This window comes from Neovison vison, chromosome 8 (genome assembly GCF_020171115.1).
Source record: "Neovison vison isolate M4711 chromosome 8, ASM_NN_V1, whole genome shotgun sequence".
Taxonomy (NCBI): Eukaryota; Metazoa; Chordata; class Mammalia; order Carnivora; family Mustelidae; genus Neogale; species Neogale vison.
In genome coordinates this window covers 123313085-123340335 of record NC_058098.1, presented here as the reverse complement: position 1 = coordinate 123340335, position 27251 = coordinate 123313085, and the positions used below count along the sequence as shown (strand labels likewise).

Below are 27251 nucleotides of genomic sequence, written 5' to 3'. Positions count from 1 at the left end.
TCTCCCCTTCTCCTGGTGCTCCCACAGCCCAGCACTTGGGCACCCTCTTTCCTTGGGGCACCCACAGTCTCCTGGGGACAGAAAACGTGCTCCTGTTGCAGTGCCACTTCAGGGGCCCGTGTCCATTTAATTATTCACAGAGCCTGTGGCGCTCGTTCAGAGGCTGTGCTCCCTGCCAGACTGACGCTGACCTACTTTGTGTACATTAGAAGGAAAGTAGCGGTTGATTCACTTTAAGCATCTGGGTTTATAATAGAATATTAATCCTAAGGAACGGCTCACCCTAGTGATTAGCCTAGAGAGAAAGAGAGATCAAGTTGCATCTTTTTGTTCTTGTCCAACAGATCTGCGGAGCCTTGAACCTTGCACCCCCTGAGCTATTGCGTGCCTGTCAATTTGGCAGCGGCAGCCGGGGCTGGGAAAACAAAACAGTTGAAAGCCTGGCTCTTCCGAGAGCATCTGGGTCTCCATTGTACTGGGTCTAAAGGGATTTCTCTAGCACTTTAATAAACGCCTTGACTGCTTTCAGAGGCTGTGGCAGGCTCTGCCTGGCTCCCCGGGCTCTGCACCCCGTGCTTACAGCCGGGCCCTTGATCCTCCTCCCCGCCTTCTTATACCCTCCCAACCTGCAGGCCCTGCCCTCCCCCAGCCCAGAACCTGCGTCTCCTGGAAGCAAAGCGTCAAGACCACCTGCTTGTTAATAACACAGACCCCATTGACGAAGGCGTTTATCCCCGGCAGGGGGGGGGCGGTAGGCAGGGGGCAGGAAGGAGGAGGGAGGCCAAGTAACACAACTGTGTCTATAAAGGTCCAGGATTTCAGTGGGGTCATGAGGTCTTTTATTATTATTCTGCTTAAGATACTTGTAAGTTACATTTATTCTCTTGTGTGGAGCTGATGTTACATAACAAAGAATGTTAATGCGGGCCCTGGAAGCTCCACCACACCAATGACTCCGCCGCAGCGAGGTGGAAGATCAGAATCAGGCTTTTTAACCTGTAGGTACAGCCCCTTCACTAAGATGCTGATGGAGGGGGCAGGCATGGGCAATTGGGAAAAGCTTCCCAGGTACCTTTTCTGCCTCCTTTTCCTCCAAAAATATATTAAGAACCACTCTCTAGGCCAGTGGTTTTCAACCCTTGGAAACAAACTACATTAGAACAACACAGGGAGGGGCACCTGGGTGGTTCAGTGGGTTAAAGCCTCTGCCTTCAGCTCAGGTCATGATCTCAGGGTCTAGGGATCGAGCCCTGGCATTGGGCTCTCTGCTCAGCAGGGAGCCTGCTTCCTCCTCTCTCTCAGCCTGCCGCTCTGCCTACTTGTGATCTCTGTCAAATAAATAAATAAAATATTTTAAAAAAAAAGAAAAAGAAAAACACGGGGATGGGCGCCTGGGTGGCTCAGTCTGTTAAGCATCTGCCTTTTCAGCTTAGGTCATGATCCTGGAGTCCTAGGATCGAGCCCCGCATCGGGCTCCCTCCTGAGTGGGGAGTCTGCTTCTCCTTCTCCCTCTGTTCCTCCCCCTCCTTGGGCTCTCTCTCTCTCTCTCTCAAATAAATAAAATCTTAAAAAAATAATAATGACTTGGGGGATTTTTTTTTTAAGACACCAGTGTCCAGGACCCATGCCAGATCGGTGAAATCTGTGTCTCTAGGTCTGCCTCTTCCCCCATCGATACTGTTTTTCTTAAGATTTATTTATTTTAGAAAGGGAGGGCGCAAATGGGGGAAGGGGCTGAGGGAGAGAGAGAAACCCAAGCAGACTCCCCGCTGAGTGCAGAGCCCAATAGGGGGTCAATCCCATGACTCTGAGATCCTGACTTGAGCTGAAATGCAGAGCTGGCTGCCCAACCAACTGAACCACCCAGGTGCCCCTTTGTCATTTTTTTTTTTTTTTTCCGGAAAGCATCCCTGCTGATTCTAACCCGGGCAGGTGGATTAATAAGGAACTTTCTTCCCTCCTAAAAGCACATGGTCCTGGCTGTGACTCCTGCAGGCCTGACCCTCACCTTGTATGTCAAACTGACATCTGAATCCCATTTGAAAGCTCGGGCTACTTTGCCTTGTCCTTGCCAGTCTTATTTATTTGCTTCTCTCCTTCTATTCACAGTCCAGGGTCTGATCAACGAGCTCCCAGATCCCAGCCTGGGTCCAGGAGCCCCTGTACTTGCTAGATTTCCCTGGCCCTGTATTCTCCCCTCCTGTCTGGATCCCACTGACATCATCAGGGAGTAAGAAGTTGGCCATGGTAGAGGTGTCATTAAATAGAAGTCCGGCTGGGTCTGTCCCTCTTCGTTGAGGGCCCAGAGACTCCCTCTCATCTGTGCCAGGGCCATCTGTCACAGAGACAGCCGCCCATTAACTCAAAATCAGCATCAGCAGGACATCTATTCCTCCCTACAAGGGAAGCCAAATCCAAGAAGAGTGCTTGGCCAGCATGAGATCAAGCCCAGGGGCTGTTCTGTGGCACGGGTTTGGATAGCTGCCGCATCCTGCCCCCAGTGGAGGGTCCTGACCCTCCCTCCCCTTCTCTCACTGCAGAGGATTGGGTCCTGTCTGGCAGAGTCCTGAGATAGGACAGGCTGGGACATAAATAAATTCCCTTCGCTGTCCAGCCTGCCAGCGTCCGTACCAAGGAACCCATTTATCCATTGGGCAGATTGTTTTTCTACTTTGCCTTTGAAATGTACTCTTTTGGAATTAACCCTTTAAATGCTTCTCACTTCCCCCCCCCCTTTTTTTTAATTTTAGTACTCTGTACCTTTCTGTTTAATTCTGGCCAAAATGTCTTTACAGTCTTTTATCTCTCCAAAAATTTTCAGGACTCAGTCTCCTATGGTCTTACTTTTTTTTTTTTAAGTAGTCTCCATGCCCAGCATGGAAACCAGGTCCTGAGATCATGACCTGAGCCAAGACCAAGAGTCGGATGCTTAACTGACTGAGCCACCCAGACGCCTCTGTGGTCTTGCTTATTCACCAGTGTTCTCAAGTTCACTCGTGTCTTCATTCCTGTAAAAAGCTGGAAGGGACCTTAGAAATCGAGTTCCACCCTCCCACTGATGAAAAATGAATGAGTTGCCCCAGGTCCCGGTGATCATTGGACCTGAATGCAGGTTTCTCTGTGAGGGTCTTTTCACCATGCCCCTCAGGGATTCTGAAAACCCAGAGCAGGACAGTCACCCCTTTCAGACAGCCTGTGACCTCTCGGTGGGCTGCATGTGGGGTCTCCTTAACACCACAGCTCTACACTTGCCTGGACCAGGTGAAGTCATTCCAGAACTGACATGCACTGGGCAGACAATAGAGCGAGCTCTTTGCCTCCCTGAAATGGTGGTGTTAGCAGAGACTGCTTTTTGCAGGAGGAATAACATCCTTCTTAGATGTTGACAGTTTTTGCCATTTACAAATGGGTGTTGTGGGGATTAAGTAAGGATACATGAAAAACGTTTCTCAGTATGCCCAGCACAGAGTATGCCTATGATCTGTGTCGGTCCCCAGACTGTGATGACCCACATCCACCCTGGGCCCACCCGTGGCTCTGTCTATAGGCTCTCAGATCCACCCACTTTGGCTTTGCAATGCAATTATTCTACTGTCCATCTAGTGCCCGTGCTGCCTGTGTCCCTGGCTTTGCCAGCAGGCCACCCTGGTGTACCTTCTCTCAGAATCTACCCTCCTCCCAGCTTGTTTTCCTGGTCCGGCTGCTGCCACACCATGCCTGCCCGTCCCGAAGACCCGCCACCCCTCCTGCACTGTGCTGCTTGCAGGGATCCACACAGCTAGGCTCCTCTCCCCTTTCAGAATCACCACAGTCCCAGGGCACCTGGGTGGCTCAGTGGGTTAAGCCTGTGCCTTCGGCTCAGGTCATGATCTCAGGATCCTGGGATCGGGCCCCACATCGGGCTCTCTGCTCAGCAGGAGGCCTGCTTCCTCCTCTCTCTCTGCCTGCCTCTCTGCCTACTTGTGATCTCTGTCTGTCAAATAAATAAAATCTTAAAAAAAAAAAAGAATCACCACAGTCCCACTGAAGATGTCTGTGGGCTCCTCATGGAGTGGCTTCCCTGGAGGTTGTCCCTTTTCCTGCCTCTCCCAGGGGGACCCAACACCTGTGCAGGGCTGTATTCATCTTCTGCTGCTTCCGTACAAATTAAGACAATACCCACGTGCTAGCTCCCGGTTCTGTAGGTCAGAAGTCCGGGCACAGTGGGACTGGGTTCTCTGCTCCGGGTCTCACAAGGTCTACAGTCAAGGTGTTGGCTGGGCTGCTTCCTCATGGAGTTTACAGTCCTCTGCCAAGCTCATGTGCTCGTGGCAGAATTCAGTTGCTGGCCGCTGGAGTGCTGAGGACCCCCATTCCTGCTGGCTATCTGCTGAGGTCCCATCTCAGCTCCTGAGGCTGTCATCATTCCTTGCCATGTGCCCCCTCCATCATCAAAGCCGCCACAGAGGCTCTTTCACTTTGAACCCCTCTTCTGTTTCAAATCCCTTGGACGTAGAATCTCTTTTGCCAGAAAGAAAGAACCCCGTCCCTTCAAGAGCTCATCTGATGAGCCTCAGCTCCACGGAGATCATCTCCCTTTCTTAAAGTCAACTGGATCGTATAACAAAACACCCTGGTGATGGTGCCCCATCGTATTCACAGGGCCCCTTCCACACTCATGGGAGGGGACTGTATGGGGCGTGGTTCCCTGGGAGTCATGTGCCTACCATTGGGCTGGGGGTATCCCGTGCTAAAACTATGGCCAGTGTATAGACATTTTGCCCTGGTCTGTATCCACTCCACCAATTTTGCTTCAACTACTTAAATCTTTTGAAGGCTCCATATTTACAATTTTTTTTAAGATTTTATTTATTTATTTATTTGACAGAGAGAGAGATCACAAGCAGGCAGAGAGGCAGGCAGAGAGAGAAGGAAGCGGGCTCCCTGCCGAGCAGAGAGCCCAATGCGGGACTCCATCCCAGGACCCTGAGATCATGACCTGAGCCGAAGGCAGCGGCTCAACCCACTGAGCCACCCAGGCGCCCTCCATATTTACAATTATTAAATTGAAAATCACCTTGGCCATCCTTCACTTCACAGCTCTCCACGCTTCCTGTTGTTTTCCTGCCTGAAAACCTGTCTCAACTCCCTGTTGTTTAAGACGTTAAGTTGGGATTTCTGGGTCATCACCCTGGACAGCTCCTCAGACGACCTTGCCTCTCCCTCCAGTCCTCATTCCCAACACTTGCACAGGCATCCGCAAGGGGGTTTTCTCTCCCTGTGAACGTCCCCGCTCCTGTGGCCGTCCCTTTCCACCACCCGAGGGCACGCTTCAAGGCTACCCTACTGAGCCTACACCATGTTCTCCCTGCAGCTAATTCAAATCCAGGATCCTGCTTTCTCTTCGCCAGCTGAAATAATTTGTCTTCTTGGGGCTTTCAGATTGTTTCCTGCATAGTTTGTCTTTCGGCCAAATTGAAGAGTATTTGTGGAGCACAGACCATAATTTACATTTAACTCATGACCCACCACAGACCCACGTAGCTTGAAACATGGAGTAGATGTTCAAGAAACAGGTGGATGTCAGCACAGTGTGGTGGTGATGGGCACAGACCAGAGGAGACCACTATAGAATCTGAATTTTAGCTCCATATTGACTGTGTGATTTGGACAAATTAATCTCTCTCTGTCTCTCAATTTCTTCCCTGGGAAATGGAGATTATAATAGTGTCTTATGTGTGTTCATCGAGTTACTATTTGTAAAGAACTTAAAATAATACTTGGTGCTTACCAGGCCCTATATGAGGGTTCATTAAATCAATCAATCACTTGATCGTGCTCCCAAGCCCTGGAAAACACATTTGTACCATTTTCTCATGAGCCTACATATTAAACTGTTAGGCATCAAATAGGAACTAAAAAGTTGGATTCTCTTCCTACTGTTAAGTCGACTGTATGTGTTTTAGATTTCAGAGTCTAATAGTAATGGTGATGATTTCTAGATAATTTTCTCTCCTCTCTCTTTCTCTTAAAAGCAGAAATAGCCAGTCATAAACTCTGCAGGCATCAGGAGCTATTTAAAGATGCCCCGCTTCAAATCAGTTACTTTAACAATACCTTGCCAGCAACTTTCATTCTACACCTACATTAATTGGCCAGGCAAAATGTAGGCCAGGTTGACCCTTCTTAGAACAAATGTAAGAGGAGATCAATTGTTTCTTATAAATTTTACATCTACTATTGGAAAAAAGTCTCCTATGGTGACCAAGTAGCTTGTCAATTTCTAGAAGAGTGTTTGCAAAAAATTCATCTCTGCAGAGATTATCGCTTCTTAAAATCTTTGGTTCAAGAATAGAAAGGAACGCCCCCTCTGTGATCCCAGACATACTGAAAACCTTTCATACCTTGTATAAGAAGTTCTGCTTTCATACTCTCATCCTTTAGGGTTTAAAAAGAGAAAATAAAGAAGAAAAAACACATGTACTGCGTGTATATTTCAGTGATACATATAGTACATGAATGATGGATCTTTCTTCCTTTTCTTTTGCCTTTTTCTTAAAAAAAAATCTTTTTTAATAGTTCAAGAAATATTTGAACATAACCGTGTGGAATTCCTCAAAAATCTTAATTGTGAATATCTCTTCTCTCAAACCTTGCTTCCGTTGCTCTGATGTGAAGCTGTCATAGTCTTGTGTTGAGTGTAAGGTACACGTCTTAGAATGACGTCCGGTCGGACAGGTAGGAATGTGTGTAGATGCTGAATCTTTTCCCCCTGGTGGTTTCAGCCTCGTGATTCCCTCAAGTGATCAGCACAGCCAAGCACATTTTTTTTTCCTCCTTCGGATCCTTTTATACTTCTTGTTAATTAAAAATTAGGAGCTATAATGATCCTTAATTAGTGACTACACAAAGACAAAACTGTGACCCAACAATAGTAAGAACTTGCTCACTGATGAGTTTTTGTCTCTCATACTCACACACTTTCACATTCTCACACTCACGTGCTCAAACACACACACAATTTTAGAGCTGGAAGTACCGCTAAAGATTAATGAATCCAACTCCTAATCCATAAATGGCTTTTGAACTCTCCACAGTATTCTCAATTAATATTTAGAAATAGAATTAGGGGCACCTTGGTGGCTCAGTCAGTTAAGCATCTGCCTTTGGTTCAGGTTGTGATCCCAAGGTCCCAGGATCGAGTCCAGGTCCGGCTCCCCTGCTCAGTGGGGAGTCTGCTTCTCCCTCGCCCTGCTTGTTCTCTCTCTCTGTCTCCCTCTCAAATAAATAACTAAAATCTTTAAAAAAAAAAAATTAAACAATATATGTTGGTGAACTTTGTTTTGGGGGAGGAGTGTGAATGGAATGAAGAGGGTCATGATTTGGTAATCTAGAAAACCACCTTTTTTTTGTTTTAATCCATGTAATTTTTCTTTCTCAACAAATTGATGAAGGTGTAGTTGACATACAGTAAATCGTGCGTATTTACGGCATATAGTTTGAGGGGTGCCTGGCTCGTTCAGGTGGTGGAGTGTGCGACTGACTTTTGATCTCAGGGTTATAAGTTGGAGGCCCACGTTGGGTGTAGAGATTACTTAAAAAATAAAATCTTGGGCATCTGGGTAGCTCAATTAGGTGTGTCTGCCTTTGGCTCAGGTCTTGATCTCAGGGTCCTGGGATCGAGCACCACGTTGGGGTCCCTGCACGGCAGGGGGACAGCTTCTCCCTCTCCTCCCCACCTGTGTTCTCTCTTGCTATCTTTGTCTCTGTCTCTCAAATAAATAAATAAAATCTTTTAAAAGATAAAATAAAATAAAATCTTAAAGTGTGTAGTTTGATCCATCTTGACCTATGTATACACTGTGAAGCCATCATCGTTAACAGCCATATTCGTCACCCCCAAAAGTTTTTTTGTGTTATCATCATTCTCTACCCCTGATAACCGCTGATCTATTTTCTTTCACAATAGATTAGTCTGCATTTTCTGACATTTTTACATAAATGGAATAATCCAGTATGTATTCCTTTTATGGCCCAGTTTCTTCCACTCAGCATTATTAAGTTTTTGGTTATTGCAGATAAAGCTACTATGAACATTTGGGTACAAGCCTTTGTGAAGACATATGTTTATTTCCCCAAGGTAATTACCTAAGAATGGAATGTCTAGGTCACATGGCAGGTGTATATTGAGCTTTTTAAGAAATTGCCAAGCTGGTTTCCAAAGTGGTTGTAATATTTTATGTTCCTTCCCACTTCCACATCTTTGCCATCACTTGTTAGGATCAGTCTTTTTAATTTTAGCCATTCTAACAGGTGTATAGAGGCACTTCATTGTGTGTGTGTGTGTTTTTGGTTTTGGGTTTTTTTACTAGATCACTGCTTTACTATAAAAGGATATGATTCAGGAACAAGTAGATGGAAGAGATGCACAGGGCGAAGTGGGGGTGAAGTGGAGCCTGCGTGCCCCTCTCCAGATGCACCACTGCCCCCCATCTCCACGTGCTCACCAACCCGGAAGCTCTCTATGTGGTTTTCATTTGAATTTCCCTTAATGGCTAATGCTGAATGTCTTTATGTATGTAGACCCTGTATATCTTTGGAGAAGTGTTCACATCTTTCGTCCATTTTCTATTTGAGTTAAGTTTTTTTTAATTGATTTTTTTAAGTAATGTCTACACCCAGCACGGGGCTTGAACTCACAACCCGGAGATCAAAGAGTTGCATGTTTCTTTTTTTTTTTTAAATTAAATTAAATTAATTTATTTATTTGACAGAGAGATCACAAGTAGACAGGCAGGCAGAGAGGTAGGGGAAGCAGGCTCCCTACTGAGCAGAGAGCCCGATGTGGGTCTTGATCCCAGGACCCCAAGATATTGACCTGAGCCAAAGGCAGAGGCCTAACCCACTGAGCCACCCAGGCACCCAAAGAGTTGCATGTTTCATGGACTAAGACTCAAGCCAGGCATCTGTACCCCAAGTTGTTAGTCCTTTTAATGGTTTTATATATTCTAGTTATAAGTTGTTTATATATTCTCTATATATTCTAGTTATATATTCTAGTTATAAGTTGTTTATATATTCTAGTTATAAGTCATATACTGTGTAAATGTTTTGCAAATACTTTCCCCCAGTCTGTGATTCACCTCTTCGTTTTCTTAACAGTGTTTTTTGAAGAGCAACAGTTTAAAATTTCGAAGTCCAGTTTATTGATTTTTTTTTCATAATTTGTTTTTTGCCCTCTGACCAAGAAATTTTTTATGAAATCCAGGGTCACTAAGATTTATGCCTATATTTTCCAAGTTTTATGATCTTGGCCCTTACATGTAGGTCTGTGATCCATTTTAAGTTAGTTTTTGTGTATGGTGTATGGTAAAGGTTAAGGGTCAGGTTTTTTGTGTATGGCTGTCCAGTTGTCAGCCCCATTTGTTGACAAGATTATCCCTTGTAGAAAAGCTGTTGACCATCTATGCATGAGTCTATTTCTGGACTCGCTTTTCTTTTGATCTATTTGTCTGTCTTCATACCAATACCAGCATGTCTTGATTTTCATAGCTTTACAATAAGACTTGAAAGAAGGTAGTATAAGCCCTCCGGCTTTGTTCTTCCTTTTTAAAAAAGATTTTATTTATTTACTTGGCCCAGGTAGGGAGAAGCAGTGAGCAGTGGGGAGGGGCAGAGGGAGAGAAGAGAGAACATCTCAAGCCAAATCCATGCCAAGGACAGAGCTCAAAGCAGGACTCGATTTCACAACCCTGAGATCAGGACCTGAGCTGGAATCAAGAGTTGGACGTTCAACCAAATGAGCCACCCAGGTCCTCCTGTTCTTCCTTTTCTTTTCTTTTCTTTCTTCTTCTTTTTTTTTTTTTTTTAAGATTTTATTTATTTGACAGAGAAATAGAGAGGCAGCTAGAGAGGGAACACAAGCAGGGGGAGTGGGAGAGGGAGAAACAGGCTTCCTGTTGAGCAGAGAGCCTGATGCAGGACTCGATCCCAGGACCCTGGGATCATGACCTGAGCCGAAGGCAGACGCTTAACGACTGAGCCACCCAGGCGCCCCTGTTCATCTTTTTCAAAGTTGTTTTGGCTATTTCGTCTTTGGGAGCTAACTTTTTGTAGTGTAGGCTATAAGCCAGAAACTTAAGGGAACTGTCAACTGAGTGCATGAACTAAACCCTTGGTAAATATTCTCTGCCCTTAGCGTGGTCCCTTTCTGCTAGATAAAAGTTAAGACTTTTCTTTAAAATTTTCTCAAGTTATTTGGAGGGGGGAAATAAAAGGGGTGTGTGTGTGTGTATTTTAAAAGAAACTTTGTTGGATGTTGGGGGTTCGGGAGTCCTTGAGGATATTGTCCTCCTGCACAACGCCAGGCTACACACTGATGTGACTGTTCTGTCTTCACGGGGCCTGTGTCTCACTCTACAGTAAACTGTGAGGACGTCGTGGGGAAGAGCCCACCTGCTCCGTTTCTGCCTGACACTTCGTCCCTGGCGAATAGGGTGGCCTGGGCGAGCTGAGGGACCTAGAGGATGATAAAGGTTTTGTGGACTGGAATTCTAACCGCTGAGCCATTGCCATCCTCTCCTGGCTCCTCTGTCAGGTTTCCTTTTTTTTTTTTTTTGTATCCCCTGTTACCACCAGGCTTGGGCTGCATCTCTCCCAGGCTGGTGCCCCAAGTCACTTGGCAGGCTTAAGATTCTCTAGAAACCATGTTTGAGAGCGCACAGTGGTTCCAAAGCTCTACACGCTAGACTCAGTGGCCCATCAAAGAGTATGTTTTTCCTGCCGCGTGGAAAGTTCAGGGTTCAGAATGGAGCATACTGAGCCTCTGACGGCCTCTGGGATCCCAGTCCCCTAGGTGGCTCCTACCGGCGCAGTGGCTCTGCAGATGAGTTTCTGTCCCCTGCCTCCTACAAGCGCGGTGTATGGAGCTGTCCAGGCCCATTGGTCAGAGCACCTCTATATCCATTATTCATTTATTTGGATCTTTAAACCATCCCCCTTGGACAAGTTTTTCTGTTCTCTTATTATCTTTTCTTTCCAGGTGGGGAAAAAAGTGAATACTTGCCACGCTAATCAGTGCAGGGACAGGTCTGCCTGCCTCCTGGCCTTGATTCAAGCCCATTCTTGTATCCAGGGAGACCCCAGGGCCCCGTCCCTCGGCAGTTTGGTGTATTGTTATCACTTAGCTTTGGGACGAACATGAGGACTCGCCCACGGCAGGGTAGACAGGAGGGCAAGTTGGGTTACACAGGGTTTATTTCTGGATGGTTGATAAATCCCTCCTCGCTGGCATCCATGGGCAGCCTGGGCTTTTAATAAAGACGGTCCTGCCCCGCTCGCCTGTAGACTTTTCCGCTTTGGGCTTGGAAGGGGCTTTGCTAAGGAGGACGATGACAAAGAGCCCCTCTGTGTGGCTCTGTTTTGAGAATGGTTTCCCCAGGCCCCTTGGCTTCTTAGAAGCTGGCAGCCACGTTCTCTCCGCCACATAACCCCCTTTGAGGATCATCTCCAGTCTCCATGGTAACTGCATGTCGGAGACAGCCTGCTCTCTACTGTGGCTTTGTATTAAACACAATGAATTTAAATTGGATGCTCGGTAGCAAAGATAATCATTCTGGATTAGAGAGAAGCCTGGAGCTCCTCATTTCATAATTTTGGATGTTGGCACAATTCTCAGATTTAGCCCTGTAATTCAAGCTCAAGTCATACCTACCCCCCTGTTTCCAAACTGCAGTTAGGTCCGATTTCAGTGGGGCTTTTCTCCATCGTTTTGTAGTAGAATCTTGGAAACAGGAGGCGCCTCTGTCAGGCCAGGACTATCCTGAGCTCTAGAAAGGGCAGCGTATACTATAAAGGAAACGTGGGGGCTCTAGAAGCAGATGGACCCTTTTTCATTCTGGCTGTGCGATTCCTTCTGAGTCCCTTTTCTTATCTATTAAAGGAGCAGAGTAACCTCCACCCTATAGAATCATATTTTAAAAAACAATTTTAATGGCCTAAAATATAACATAACATTTGCCATTTGAGCCATTTTTAAGTGTATAGGTCGATGACATTAAGTACATACACAATGTTGTCGCTGCAGTAATCCATCTCCGGGGTGCCTGGGTGGCTCAGTCATTAGGCGTCTGTCTTTGGCGTCTGTCATCTTGGGGATGCTGGGATTGAGCCCCATGTCAGGCTCTGCACTCAGCCAGGAGTCTGCTTCTCCCTCTCCCCCTCCCCCTGCTCATTCTCCCTCAAATATATTTTAAAAATCTTTTAAAAATCCATCTCTAGAATTTTTTCATCTTAACTAGCTGAAACTTAGTACCCATTAAGTAGGACTTCCCCATTTCCCTTCCCCCCCTGCCCCCCTACCCCTGGCAGTCATCACTCCATCTTTTGTCACGGTGAACTTGACCACCCTAGGAACTTCATCTATGTGGACTCAGACAGTATTTGTTCATTTGTGACTGGCTTATTTCATTGAGCATAATGTTCTCAAGTTTCAACTACGTGGTCACATAGGTCAGAATTTCCTTTGTTTTTAAGGCTGGATAACATGCAGATATGCCACAATTTATTTACCTATCTGTGCATCCCCGGCCCCCCGGGGTGGCTTCCACCTTTTGGCTGTTAGGAATAATTTTGTTAAGGACACACATATCTGTCTGAATCCTTCTTTCAATGACAGACTCAGTTCGAGCATCAAACAAGATAGGAAATGTTAAGAACACGGCCCGTACGTAGTAGGCCATCAGCGAATGTGACTTCCTGTCGTGACATTGCGTTCAGCCCGGGAATGAACTGCCCCAGCGGCCTCTGCTGGCTTCAGTGAGAGTGATGTCACTTTCTTCTGAGAGAGCTGCTTCTCTGTCCCCGCAGCACACCCATCTGCCAGGCCTGGGAATTAACACAATTCATTCCAGGATTTAAAGAAATGTCTTAACCGTGAAAATGTGCATCGCCTCATGCATGCTTTAACGTTCTCCCTCCAGTTGCTATGCATGTATTCCTTGTTCCAGAAGCCAGAGAATGTTAGGGCTGATGTATATACTTCCTCATCAGTTGTCTATTTTAAGTATTCCGTGCAGGAGCTCCTGAAGCCAGGCGAGATCACCGCAGGCAATGAGGTTCTGGGCTTAGTTACTATTTCATAGGTATCAGATGTGTTCTTAGCATTAACAGAAGAGAATGGGATCTGGAGAAAATCTATCTAGCCCCTAGTTTTGGTCCGGCTCTAAGACACTGAGATAGGCAGACCACTGTCCCACGTGGTGGTCATGAAGACTGACCCACTCCTAGAGCACTCTGTGAATTGAGGCAGAGAGGGACCAGGTCCCTGGGCTGGGGTGCAGCTCTCCAGGAATTCTTTTTGGGTCTCGTTTCATCCAGAGTCCCTAATGTAGGGGTGACTCTGTGCTGCCTAGTGCGCCTCCAGGGGTGAGGACCCCGGAGCTCAGGAACCATCCTTCCCTGCAGGGTCCTCTGCGCGAGCAGCCCCCCGAGAGACTCAGCAAGCACCCCTTTGTACTTAGGAATTTGAGACAGAAGGGAAGGAGGAGGCGAGCTCTTGCCAGCCTCCTGACCTGTGCGTCCCCCACCTGCTCCGAGTAGAACCGTCGGGCTGTTGGGAGGAGGGGGACAAGGACTTCACACACACGGAGGCTCAGACCCTTCTTGGCCTTCTCTGCAGGGCTGCTCCAGGGGTGCTGTGTGTGCCCTGAGTCCACCTGTTGAGTGAGCCCCAGACAGGCTTACGTCAGGGCTTCGGGAGCAGATGTGTCTGTTTGCTGTCCCTGAGACCCCAAAACTGCCCTGGTTTGTTCACTGCTGGGGAGGGGGCGCTTAGGCCTCCGGAGGTGGGAGGAATCATAACCTCTAGGCCAGCGCCCTCTTCTTGGAACTGTTGACCCAGGGAGTTTTGTGCTGTGGTAGGAGGATTTGTTGGGCTGCTTCCTTCCTCTTGGCTGTCTTTCCTAATGTCCTTCCTGATCTTGTCTCCGTCTTCATCCTCTCTGTGCGTCTCCCCCAAACTCAGCACACCCGCCACAACCCTGCTTCCCTATCAGGGATCCCACCTTTTGGGAACGGCACCCCCATCCTCTCAGGCGGGAGCTCGCTCACCCGAGACCACAGGACTCAGCAATACGGATCCAGGTCTGCGGGGCTCCAGAATTCAGGCTTCTCCCACCCGAGAGCCTGCCTGCACTCACTGCTAACAAGCTAAAAATGCAAATGTCACCCTAAGCCCCAGCCAAACTCTGGGCCAGCCTGAGATGCCCCCCCCTTTATTGCCATGCTGGCTCTCTGCCTGGACCCTTTTGTGATCCATCCCTCCCCCACGACCCCCCACCCCAGGCTCCCCACTGCCTCAGCTCTCCCGGGCTGCTTGCTCTGGCCTTGCTGCCAGCTTCCCCCGGCCCCTCATGCATGATTCTACATGCAGCTCCCTTAGGAGTGTTGGCTCAGCGCCACCCTCCTCTAATTTTTCCAAACCTTGCCCCTGGGAATTTGACTCCATTTCCTGTTTGGCTAAGCAGTCTGGGATCAAGGGTGCAGGCACCCTCTGGTTATTTCCTCCTTTCTCCATGCTCCACCCCTCTTGAATGGATGGGAAGAGGGGGCCCCTCCCAGCCTAATAAATATAAAGATCAACCCTCAGTTTCCTCATCGGAGCAATGGGACAGTAACATCCCTCTTTCGGAGGGTCATTGTGAGAGTTAAAGGGGCACAGAGCACATGTTTGGGGGCGTTGGTTATCGTTAGTGATGTTCATCTCTACTTGGATGTCTTTCAATCAGATCCCTCTTACGAGGAACAAAAGATCCCTTCCTTCTCCTCATACTGTTTTCTTAGCCGCACAAGCATGAAACCTCCCTCATCATTGACATCACCACCCCTTCTAGCATCCAACTTGGCTGCAGCCCCTTCTTCCAAGAGAGCTTTCACATTTGTCCCTTCCATCCCCAGCCCCCGATTCAGGGCCATGACCCTGCAGCTGGCACTCCACAGCCAGAGTATCGGCAGTCAGCCCTCATCATCTCCCCCTGCCCCGCAGCCCGCTATGACTACAGATCTGTTGGGGGCTGGGGGTGTGACAGCGTCCTCTCTGTAAGTGTGCTCCCACAAACGCCACACTCCCTCAGCGCCCTCAGGACCACCGCCTCTGCATCACACAAGGTGCTCAGCTTTGCTGACCTGTTGGAATCCAGTCTGGTCCTAACTAGACCTGCCTCGGCCCAAACCAGACAGGTCTACCATCTGTCCTCTGGCTGTGCCCCCGACTTCGCCCATGCTGTCCTGCCCACCTTCCAGCTCTTAGCCTGCCTATACACTATATCCTTGCCTTCCTTTGGCCTTTTGTACCTGATGCTGCCGCCAAGAAGAATGTCCCCCCCCTTTTTTTTTAAAGATTTTATTTATTTATTTGAGAGAGAGCATGAGCCGGGAAAGGAGCAGAGGGAGGGAGAAAAGCAGACTCCCCCATGAGCAGGGAGCCTGCCTAGGACCCGGGATCATGACCTGAGCCCAAAGGCAGTTGCTTAACTGCCTGAGCCACCCAGGTGCCCCAAGAGGAATGTTACTTTTGATGACTTGTACTCTCAAAGTACTTCGAAGTCTACTACTAGTGAACCTTTTTCTTGTCCTGTTTGCCAGCCACGTTTCTTGCTTACCTTTCTTGCTCCTTCTGGATCATCTGATATGTGTCATAGAGGGCACGTAGTGTGTGTATTAATGCTACCTACAAATTTTACTTACTGGCCATAAACACTGTTGGGCTCCTACTATGTGCAGACACTGTGCTAAGGGTTTTCAATGCATTTTCTCATCTAATCAGAGTAACCCCATGAGTATATGCTATCTTCATTTTACATTTGAGGAAAAGGAGCTCAGAGATTAAACAACTTGCCAAGTTCTTACACGTAAGTGATGGAGCTAGGATTTAAACCTGGATCTGCCTGCCTTAAAGTCCGATTCTTGTCACTATACTATTTGCCTCTAAATATAACATTAAAATGCCTGTAAACAGCAGGCAGAGTAAGTGTGGGTGAGAATGCCCTTTTCCCAAAATATGTTGTGGATTGAAGGTTGCCTGCTTCTTCTACAGAAAATTCAAAGGATAAAATATGAGTTTTAGGGTAATGCTTAGAGTAAGAGCATTGCAAGGTCAGACGTGGAACCAGCCGCCCCCAACCCCCACCCAGAAGGTGTGGGAGACACTATGGACACAGAAGGTAGGAGTGGAAAGTAAAAGGAGTTTGGGAGTGCAATTAATTGCAAATGTACAATTTAGAGAAAACCAATCAGCTGCAGGATGAGCTCCACAGGCTGTAAATTATGGGTCAAGAAAAGGCTTGAGAGCTGGCTGCAGCCATAGGGACAGAAAGGGTAGCCCCAGGGAACTGATCACACATCAGTCAGGTGCCCTGCAGAAAAGCTAGGGGGTTTTGGGTTTGGTTTTTTGTTTTTGTTTTGTTTTGGTTTTTTCAGAGAAAGGAGGCATTTAATAGAAAGGGGTTGGGGTCACTGCCAAAGAGACTGGAGTAGGGGTCAGCCCTCAAGTGGCCCGGAAGGGAATTGTCAGATCAAGAGTCCATGTCCTGAGACCCCAGTGGGAGCTGGCTGAGTTGGTGGTGAAGCTTAGTGTAAACCCATCAGAGCCGGATAACCCCCATCAGGCGAGTGTAGCTAATAAAAATGTGGGACTCCTTGTTCTAACATTAGGAAGAATTTTAAGATGATGACAGCAAAAATTTAAATACCAAGCAGAGGGACGCCTGGGTGGCGCAGTTGGTTGGACGACTGCCTCCGGCTCAGGGCGTGATCCTGGAGTCCCGGGATCGAGTCCCACATCAGGCTCCCAGCTCCATGGGGAGTCTGCTTCGCTCTCTGACCTTCTCCTCACTCATTCTCTCTCTCACTGTCTCTCTCTCTCAAATAAATAAAATAAAATCTTTAAAAATAAAAAAAAAATAAAAAAAAAAAATACCAAGCAGAGAGCCTCTCTACATGCAAGGCACTGTTGGACCGCTTAGGCCACGGAAGGTTTAGACTGAGTGCCAGCCATCGTTCTAAGGACCGTACATACATGTGTCATCTCACTTGACGAAATGCTCAGGTCCTTCTTTTGGAGAGTTTCTCGAGTCCCAACACGTGGTGCTTAAGAGCTGGCCTTCCAGGGACCTGTAAGCCCCCAACAGATTCCTGATGGTGAAGGAAGTTACTCAGAGCAAGAGAGAAACCACCGAGCTAGTGATTTTTTTTTTTCTCTTGTACTTTGGGAGATTGTGAGTAAAAGATAGATGATCATTTTAATGTGCAAAGAAAAAGAACTGGTTCAGCAATTCCAAGAGAAGCAGATCTAGCTGAACCGATGCTGCCTTTCCCAGCTGCATCAGGAAATGGAGAAATGTGTGCATCCATGCTCACTAGTCAACAAAACACATCCAAATACTTGTTTTTTGGTTTTTGGTTTTTTGGTGTTTTTTTTTTTTAAGATTTTATTATTTATTTGACAGAAATCACAAGTAGGCAGAGAGAGAGAGAGAGGAGGAAGCAGGCACCCCACTGAGCAGACAGCCTGATGCGGGGCTAGATCCCAGGACCTTGAGATCATGACCTGAGCCAAAGGCAGAGGTTTAAGCCACTGAGCCACCCAGGCGCCCCACATCCAAATACTTGTTATTTGACTCTCCGTGCTGGAGCATTCCCTCAAAGACTGTGTTGCCCTTGATCTTATAGGTCTAAGCAGTAGCAGATCCTCGTTTTCTGATTCCAGTCACCTCCCTGAAAACAAACCCCCTTTTCTATGCACTGTATAGAACGTTCGATACTCTCCTGGAAGCCCTTCACCCTTACTCAGTGAAAAACCCCACAGATTACCTCTAGCCCCAAGTGCCTTCTCAACAGCAAAGCACAAAGGTTGTGCCTTGACCTATTGGTTCAGCCTTGGAACAACCCCCTTCTTTGGGGGAAAGATTATGGGGTGGGGGCAGGGAGGCGTGTGGAATTGGAAAATTAAAAAAAACATTGCTACTGGGATCCCAGAAAAACATGATTCGAGTTGCAGCAATGCAGAAGACAAAGAGTGACTCTCCAAAGAACTTTGTCCTGGGAGAGGCAGGAAGGGCCAATACACTGTTCTCTCCAACGCTCTAATGCCAGTAAATGAATCGTATTTTTTCTGAAATTTCTTTCCAACTCGCTGAGCTTGGATCTGGTCCACATGGAGACTCGGTGTGCCCCGTAGTCATCTGATGAACTTCTGAAGCATAAAGACGACATTTCTATCAGGTTTAGTTCTAGTTTCAGTGCAAGCTCTAGCCCAGTGTATGCCTGGAAAGTGGGTCATAAAGTGGATTACCATTAAGTATATTGGGTTTTATTAGGAAACAAATGGAATTAACATTACTGAGCATCAAATAATTCCAGATTTACCCCCACAGAATATCAAAATGTCGAAAACAAATCACGGTGGCACCTGGGTGGCTTAGTTGGTTAAGGGGCTGCCTTGAGCTCAGGTCATGATTTTGGGGTCCTGGGATCAAGCCCCACGTGGGGCTCCTTGCTCAGCGGGAAGTCTGCAGCTCCCTCTGTCCCTGCCCCTCCCCCGTGCTCATGCTCACTCTCAAGTAAATAAATAAAAATCATTAAAACATTTCTTAAAAATTAAAAATAAATTCACCGGTAGCCCTGTGAAGTACTCAAGTTATGTTTCCTCTCCTGCCAAATGTGTATCATGATGCTGTGTCTGTCGGTTAAACAAATGGTCCCAATATCCATATTAACTTAACAGTGAGAGATGTGAAGTCCCACATTCACAATAAAACATTTGTCAAAGACTCGGTAGAGCTGCTTGGCTGGAGAGCAGTTTAGGTAAAAACTCAAGGACCAGTGTAGGTAAATGTGCAGTTTTGGTCAGCCATGAGGCCCCAGGACACCTGGTCCCTGGACCAGGCCAGTAGAATTGGAGGTGCGCATGCGCCGCGAAGCTACACCGCCACTTCTGGATAACATCTGCCCGGACGGTGGGGACTGTGCCCGTGTGAGCGGAAATACTCAAGCGTTGTAACTGTCCCTGAACTCGGAATTGAATACCGCCCTGGAGGAGTATTCATACCATTCATTGGAGGGAGTGAAATAGATCTTAAAGATGTTGAGTTTTTAAAAAGCAAGTTTCAAGAAGCTGTGGACAGTCCAATGCCATTGGTGTAAATTTTTTAAATTCACAAAACAAACATAGTCTAAAGCATAAAAACATAGATGGTAGCAATTTATATCAACCTCAGGGGAGAGGGATGGAGGGCTTTGGTTGGATTGCTCATAGTCCATTTGCTTAATGTTTTTTTAAAAACAGCAAAAAGTGTTAAATCTGTTGCATTTGACTAGCAGGCTCATGCCTGTGTGTTGTATTATTATCTATACTTTTACTGTACATTTGAAATGTTTTGTAATTTTAGAAGAAAGTATTTTGAACACAGAAGCATGGTTAACTTTTTTTTTTTTAAGATTTTATTTATTTATTTGACAGAGATCACAAGTAGGCAGAGAGGCAGGCAGAGAGAGAGAGAGAGAGAGAGAGAGGAGGAAGCAAGCTCCCTGCTGAGCAGAGAGCCCGATGCGGGACTCGATCCCAGGACCCTGAGATTATGACCCAGCCGAAGGCAGCGGCTCAACCCACTGAGCCACCCAGGTGCCCCATGGTCAACTATTTTTAAGGATTTATTTCTTTGAGAGGGAGAGAGCTTGGAGGGGAGTTGGGAAAGGGCAGAGGGAGAGGAAGAAAGAGAATCTCAAGCAGACTCTCCACTGAGCAGGGAGCCCCATGGGGCTTGATCCCAGGCCCCCCAGATCATGACCTGAGCTGAAACCAAGAGTCGGACACCTAAACGAGTGAGCCACCCAGGCGCCCCACATGGTTAACTAATTTTTAAATAATTTTTAGCTTTCCCTAAATTTATGTTTAAAAAAAGATATTATAACTAAGTAATATAATCTATTAAGTAGATTTCATAAAACTAGAAAAAATAAGTAACTCAGACTCTCATCACTCAAAAACAGTCCTTGTTAATGTTTTGGTCTATTTCCTCCCATGTTTTTCCTTGTGTGGGTGCCTGTGTGTTTAAACATACTTCTCAGCATCTTGGGTACACATATTGAATTCTGCCTTTTTCGCTCATTATAGTATCACCCTTTTTCCATGTTATGACTTAGATTCCATGAACGTCATTTCTGTTGACTTCCATTAAGCATCATCCACAGCTTGCTTAACCAACACCATTTTTTGCCTCGAACCAGGAACATTCAGCAGTCACACAGCCCCATATTCATAAACATAATCCCTTTGAAAGGCTCAGGAGCAGGAGTGAGTCGTGCTCTCTGTTGATTTCTACAAGGCTGTTTTGTGTGGGATGACAGTAAAAAGGTCTGTCACATCCATGACACCACACTCCCAGGAATCGGAGCTTGTGGGCGTTCATCCCGTGGGTTGGAACTGTACATATTTTCAAAGCCAGCTCTGTGTCTGTCTTGCCTGAGAGGAAACAAGTGCTCGTACATCCTGGTACATCCAGCATCTGGGCCGGACTCCTGAGCCTGCAGCTGGGGGAGTATTTGCTGATCCTGTTAAACTCGTGTTTTAGACCGGAGGTTTTAGCAGAAATAATTAGTCCAGATATTTATGTGCCCCTTCCCAGCTTGCAGATGCTCTCACACCGTTGCCCCCAGATAATCTCTGGGCCCCCACGAGGTGAGGTGCAGCGCGGGCACACAGCTGGCCTGGGATTCCAGCCAGTAAGTGGGAAAGTCAGCACCACCGTCCAGAGACACCTACCAGAACCCTTCAGTTACTGTCCTTAGACTCAGGCAAGAGGGACCATGTCTGCCCAGAGCCCACTGGCCTCTTCTAGACTCAGGGTCCCTGGGATTCCCTAACGAATGGTCCTGAGCACTTCCAGGACCAAGCTTGATTCTGTCCTCCTGGGGGCCAGACTACCAGTGTGTGTGTGCCTGATCCAAGGGCAGCATTTTGCAGGGAGTGAGAAGACCTTCAACTCACAGGCTGCAGGACAAACCCAGGGTCACGGGTGTGAGCTGCAGGTGGGTGCAAAGGCTGAAGGCCAGCATCCCCTACAGTGTAGCTCAGTGTAGCTCAGAGCTGCAAGGATTCCCAAGAGCTCTAAATTCAGACCTGGCCTTCTCTGCTATTTATTTGTCAGAGTAGGAGGAGGATAGAATGTATTGCGCGTAACAGCTTGCTCTGTAACTTTTAACTGTTTAGAGGTTCAGCACATGGACCTCCTTTTCTACTCTCGGTGTGGGACCCTCAGATCTTAGGAAGAGTCTTGGCTCTCTTATCAGACTGTGCTGTTTCCAGGTCCCCCTTTTTCTGTTCAAGGCCACAGACATACTGGGGGAAGTGCAAAGGAAAGAAACCTAGAACCAATAAGATAATTAAGTGTATAAAATAAAACAATTTAGTATATGAAGTCCCAATATTCGACACACCCCATGTCCACATGTAGAGGCAAGAAATGCATTTCAGGGCAGAATAGAGTACAACCAGCTGCCGTAAGGGTGAATCAGCCTGGCAGACCCAGCTGGATCACAAATAGAAGCCAGCTAGTAAAGCTACAATCTGCTGCTCTTCCCCTTCTCTCATTTCCCTGCCCCCCCCCACCCGCCCATCCCTGTTCCCCCTTTGTGTATTGCAAAACTACTGCCCTCTATTGGTTGCTTTAAGCCGTGCAAAAAGTGGGACCCCTGACTTTTCAAAACATGAGTTGTCTCCCTGGCCCAGCCAGGGTCAGCGTGGGAAATCTGTGTTGCAAGAGTTTTTATTTTAATTGTTTGGCCACTGAACTAATTATTTTTTTTTTCAGTTCCCCATTCCCCAGCAATGTTTCTGATTTGTGATCAAGGATTTGACTGACTAGAGAAGCATGAAATCATTAAGACAATTTCATTGTCCTGTTTTTCTCCCCTACAGAAAACGGAGATAGATGGTCAAAGTCTGGATAGTTAAGCACACATTAGGACAGACTTCACTCAGTCCATTTTATTCGAGATGTTTCACTTGACTTTCCCAACTACCTGGCAAGGAAGCCAATTTAGGTAAAGCTTAGAGAGGATAAGTAGTTACTATAGTAGCTATTATAGGTAAAGCATCCCAGGGAGGTTAAGTAATGTGACTGAGGTTATCCAGCTGGGAGGTGGAGAGGGCAGGCTCAAATTTGGGCCCAAATAGAAGGACGGGTTTTGTCCAAACTTTTACTCATTGGAAAGAGAGAGTCATCGTCTATCAGAACACTCACAGAGTAGTGGAGCCCTCTCTTAATTATTCTATTTTGATGAAGTTTTGTTTGGGAACAACACATTAGCCTGGAACAGCCTTTGGTCAGTGCTAGTTCTGGAAGCTTGTGCAGGTCACCCAACCAAATTGGTTTTTAAAAAAAGCATATGTGGGGAAGGTGGATCTTTAATATAGATTTAGTAATTATTTCTGGAGGTATGCTTTTTAAAATTATTATTATTATAACAAGTGAGGCTTTTTAAAGATTTCTCTTTAAGTGGTACCTTGTAGAGGTTGTGAATAGAGTAATTTTTCATTGATAAATCATACAGGGACCTAGAAACTGCCTTATCTCAAACAAGAGAAATGGAAATGAACTCAGTGTGCTTGGAAAAACTGAAGACAAAGCCCCATGTGGAAGGTGCATATGAAAACTTTGGATAAAATTGTTTTATGAAGGGGCACCTGGGTGGCTCAGTCGGTTAAGCATCAGCCTTCGGCTCAGGTCATGATCCCGGGTCCTGGGATCGAGCCCCACGTGGGGCTTCCTGTTCAATGGGGGAGTCTGTTTCTTCCTCTGCCCCTCCCCGCTGCTTGCACTCTCTATTAAATAAATGAGAAGTTTTTATTTTATTTTATTTATTTATTTGACAGACAGAGATCACAAGTAGGCAGAGAGGCAGGCAGGGAGAGAGAGGAGGAAGCAGGCTCCCTGCAGAGCAGAGAGCCCGATGTGGGGCTCCATCCCAGGACCCTAGGATCATGACCTGAGCCGAAGGCAGAGGCTTCAACCTACTGAGCCACCAAGGCCCCCCAATGAGAACTATTTTAAATAAATAAATAAAATTGTTTCATGAGATATGAGAGAATAAAACAAAATGATATATCCAAATTAAGCTTTCCTTCAGTAGGATTTAAATATGTCCAGTGACTAAATAAATATTATAAATAGACGTACAACATGAAACATTTGGTTGTGTCATCTATAGATTCAGGTTGGCCAGAATCGTTGGGGGTGGAGGGACTCTGCTCTTTGGAAAGGAGAGGTTAGCCTTGGGCTCAGGTAACACCAAGTGGTTTTTCCAAAGCCCCGAGCCACAACCCCAGATGAGGAAGAAGCAGGTTCGTGCTCTAGATCCTAAGTGGTGATGAGTTACCCACCGGCCCCTGCTCGTCCAGCTCCTTCCAGCTTCCCGTGTGTTGCTGCACTGAGGATTCACAGCCTATTGCTTGTTAGGGTCTGTGGTTGGCCCGAATGTCTACCCAATGTCTGCCTGCATCGGGAAATCGGCTATGGCAAGGGATGTGACAAGACTGCTCTTCCTGTCCCCCACAGGCGGCCCTTGTTGGAGGCACCACCATGGTCATTGGCCACGTCCTGCCCGATAAGGAGACCTCCCTCGTGGAGGCGTACGAGAAGTGCCGGGGTCTGGCCGACCCCAAGGTCTGCTGTGACTACGCCTTGCACGTGGGGATCACCTGGTGGGCACCCAAGGTAACGGGGCTGGCTGGAATCCCCCAAAAAAGAATGAATGCTCTTTGAGGCAGAGGGGCCATTTGGTCGGAGTCGGCTAGGATTAAGGATACCCCCCCATCCCATGCCATTCTAAACCCCTCCAAAATGCTAAAAGAAAACACATGATTCCACAAGGGGATGAGAAGGCTTGTTCTGCATAATTTAAAGGGCCAGTTTTCCAGCAGACAGAGAGGGCCTAAGGCAGAGGTGTGGGGAGCCCTGAGTAGTGGGGTTGGCTATAATCAGGCTCCAAGGGTCGTGTCATTTTCACACTGGAAGGGACGACAGGGCCCTGTGGGCTCAGAACAGAACAGAGGTTGCTGTCTTGACTCGGTGCTGCCTCCAGGGTCCCTTCTTCCCTCTGGGGGCCCAGCCCCCATTCTGAGAGCTCAGAGGCTGGCCCTCACTCATGGCTTTCCCATCCTCCCCCTGCCCCAGGTCCCGGATTCCCACCTCCTGGCTCTTCCTAAAAACATAGATAAGCCTTCAGATTTTGCTTGTTACTAGAGTTTTCGTGCTTATTACCCCAGGGAAGCAGGCTGGGTGTTCGTTCTTTCATCAATTCCGTGTTAACCACCGTGTGCCAACACTCACGTGTGTGCCCTGGAGTCATGAAAATGAACAAGCATTGGGGCGCCAGGCTGGCCCCGTCGGAGGAGCACGAAGCTCTTGATCTCAAGGCCGTGAGATCAGACTCCGCATTGGGCATGGAGTCTACTCTAAAGCAAAACAAAACAAAACAACAAGCATTAAGACGTTTTACAAAGTTCTTCAGCTGTGGAGCCTGGCCTAAAGGGCCTGACTCCCTTCTCAGATGGAAGTAAAAGCCCCCTGCACTTCTGCCCTTGGGTTTTAGCTGGGAGCATGGGAGTCACCGAGCCTCCTCCGTTATGGCCCTCAGGAAAGGCCTCGGAGCCCCCCAAGCCTCGCACCATGGAACCCTCCCTTCTGCTCTTGGGCAAAGGTGCAGACCACCCTGAAGGTCAGCCAGCCATTGCCACAAGTGGGGGTTTTGTGTTGGACACCCTTCTGGATGGACGACCCTACCCCGAGCCTCTCTCTTCCCTCCCACGGGAGTTGGCCTGGAATAGAGCGTCCACTCCAATTCTCAGCCACACTGAGGCCAGGCCAGCCATCTCTAGGTCCCTGGAGGTTGTGGGGACCTCCGCACTTCTCAAATTCTTTTTTGTTAGTATCAAATCATTTCTTTCTCGCTGTGGATTTTAAAAGTAGGAAAGACGCCCATTATCTGGTCACCGCCCCCCAACACAGCCACTGTTGTTTTAGCTTATTTCCTTCCAGTCTTTTTTTTTTCGTAAGTGCTTTTGACATATCAACTCTTTCATTTAAGTGAGAAGATGTTTGATTTGGCTACGTGGTCTTCGTGGAGATAAACTTCAATTTATTTTCCATTGTCAAACCGATGTTGCTTCCATTTTCTCCTGATATAAATAATGTTGGGATGAAACTCCTTATTCATATAAGCTTTGTTCATATTCCTAATTTGGATTTTCCCCAGGGCCTCAGTATTTTTTTTATTTTATTTTATTTTAAATGTTATTTTTAGGTTATCTCCATGCCCAACCTGGGGCTCAAACCCACAACCCCAAGAGCAAGAGTCACATGCTCCACTGACTGAGCCAGCCAGGCGCCCCGGCGCTCAGGATTTTTAGCATTATTGTGACTTCTCTGTAATGCCACTTTCATTAGGGAAGCAGGGGGCACAAGCCGTGGGAGTAAAAGCTGTTAATGCTTTTACCGAGAAGGCTTACTTAGAGTCAGAAACACAGGACAAGCCTCTAGGGTAGCAGAAACACACCTGGATGGTAACAATATAACCTATATTTGTGTCACGCTTGACAGTTTTCCAAGTACTTCTGCCTTGGTTTGCTCACGTGACCTCCCAGCAGCCTATGGGAAAGTGAGATTCTGCAAGGTGGCAGGTAGTCATATGGTCACTCTGCCGACTGGCCCACGTCCCCTCCATCCTCGGCTGGCACCCGCCAGCAAGCCCCTCGAACATCTGTACTCACATGGCATTGCCTTTGCATTTTGTCCTCCAGGTGAAAGCAGAAATGGAGACACTGGTAAGGGAGAAGGGTGTCAACTCGTTCCAGATGTTCATGACCTACAAAGACTTGTATATGCTTCGGGACAGTGAGCTGTACCAGGTGTTGCATGCTTGCAAGGACATTGGAGCAATCCCCCGAGTCCATGCTGAGAATGGGGAGCTCGTGGCCGAGGCAAGGCAATAGAGAATATTGGTGGGGGGGAGGCTGGGGCACCCGTCCAGGCAGTTCTCGGGGGGATCCCCGACCCACCCCCATCACGGTGCATCCCACGATTTTGTTCAGATAAAATAAATTATAAAAGAAAGTGTGATATGTTGACACACCAGATGAAAATCCAGAAAATCCAAACTTGTCTACTGCCTGTGAAACAAAAATCTCTTTACAGTCCAAAATGGTTTCTGAGTCTTAGATAATGATGTCTTAGTCCTAACGATAGGATATTCAAATTCCATTACAGCGCAAGAATTTAGAGCACCTCTAAGAAATGGTTTTAATGAGATTTGACATCAGAATAAATGAGAGTCAGCTCTGCTTTCCTGTTACCCCCCACACACCCCGCCAGAGGAGCCGAGATATTATTAGCGATTTCCTCACTGACAGATGAGCCCCTTTGCACTCCTGGAAATTAAATAGGATATTTGGGAAGCCTTCATCTAGGTGTTTCTGGATGCTGGAGATTGGACTAGACTTTGAGTGGGGGCAATTCTGACTTTCAGACTTTCAGACCAATTGTCTTGGATGTCCCCAGCCTCTGGGCTAGTTACAGAACTATAATTTTAAGAGGAAAAAATGTGTCCAGTCCTCATGAAGTGAGGCTCGAGAGAGCCCTACTGCAAGGGAACCCTGTGCTGATTTTGCCTTCTTTGGGGAGAATACTGCAGCAGTGAAAAAAGTAGCAAGCCTATTGGGATGGGCTGTGTCCAGCGTATTTTAGTGTCCCTGGGGTTTGTGATTTGCTTGTATCTGCATGGTTCTCTCAGTTTTCTGTCTTTTATTCAGGGTGCCAAGGAAGCACTAGATTTGGGTATCACAGGCCCAGAAGGAATCGAGATCAGCCGCCCAGAGGAGGTGAGGCAAACTTTCCCTGCCTCTTGTTCACCTCTTTCCTATGGATTCACAGGACCTTTAGGATGGAAGAGACATCAGTAAATCCAAGTTGTATATTTTCACTTTCTCCATGGGTGAAATTCTCGTCTGGAAGCTTTTCAGATTCCTCCTCACTGCTGAAGCTAACACGGCCTTGAGCTTCCTTGGGAAAGACAATTTGGGGGAAACCAGACCCACAATTTGATTCTGATTTCAGGGATCCGAGGGAGACAATGTGAGAATAGTGGGAAATGCTTTCCCCAGAATTGAACGGGGGCCGGGGGGACGGGGAGGCAGCGTGAAATGGCCTTCAGGTGTTAGA

General features: G+C 47.2%; 1 protein-coding gene across 1 annotated transcript in view; it reads left to right on the top strand.

Moving 5' to 3' along the window:
* DPYSL5 (dihydropyrimidinase like 5) overlaps positions 1 to 27251 on the top strand; it is a 90606-nt gene that overhangs the window by 44665 nt on the left and 18690 nt on the right. Inside the window, exons 3-5 of the mRNA XM_044261923.1 lie at positions 23592 to 23750; positions 25835 to 26014; positions 26843 to 26911. Coding sequence (XP_044117858.1) covers positions 23592 to 23750; positions 25835 to 26014; positions 26843 to 26911 — 408 coding nt within the window. The remainder of the gene's footprint in view (positions 1 to 23591; positions 23751 to 25834; positions 26015 to 26842; positions 26912 to 27251) is intronic.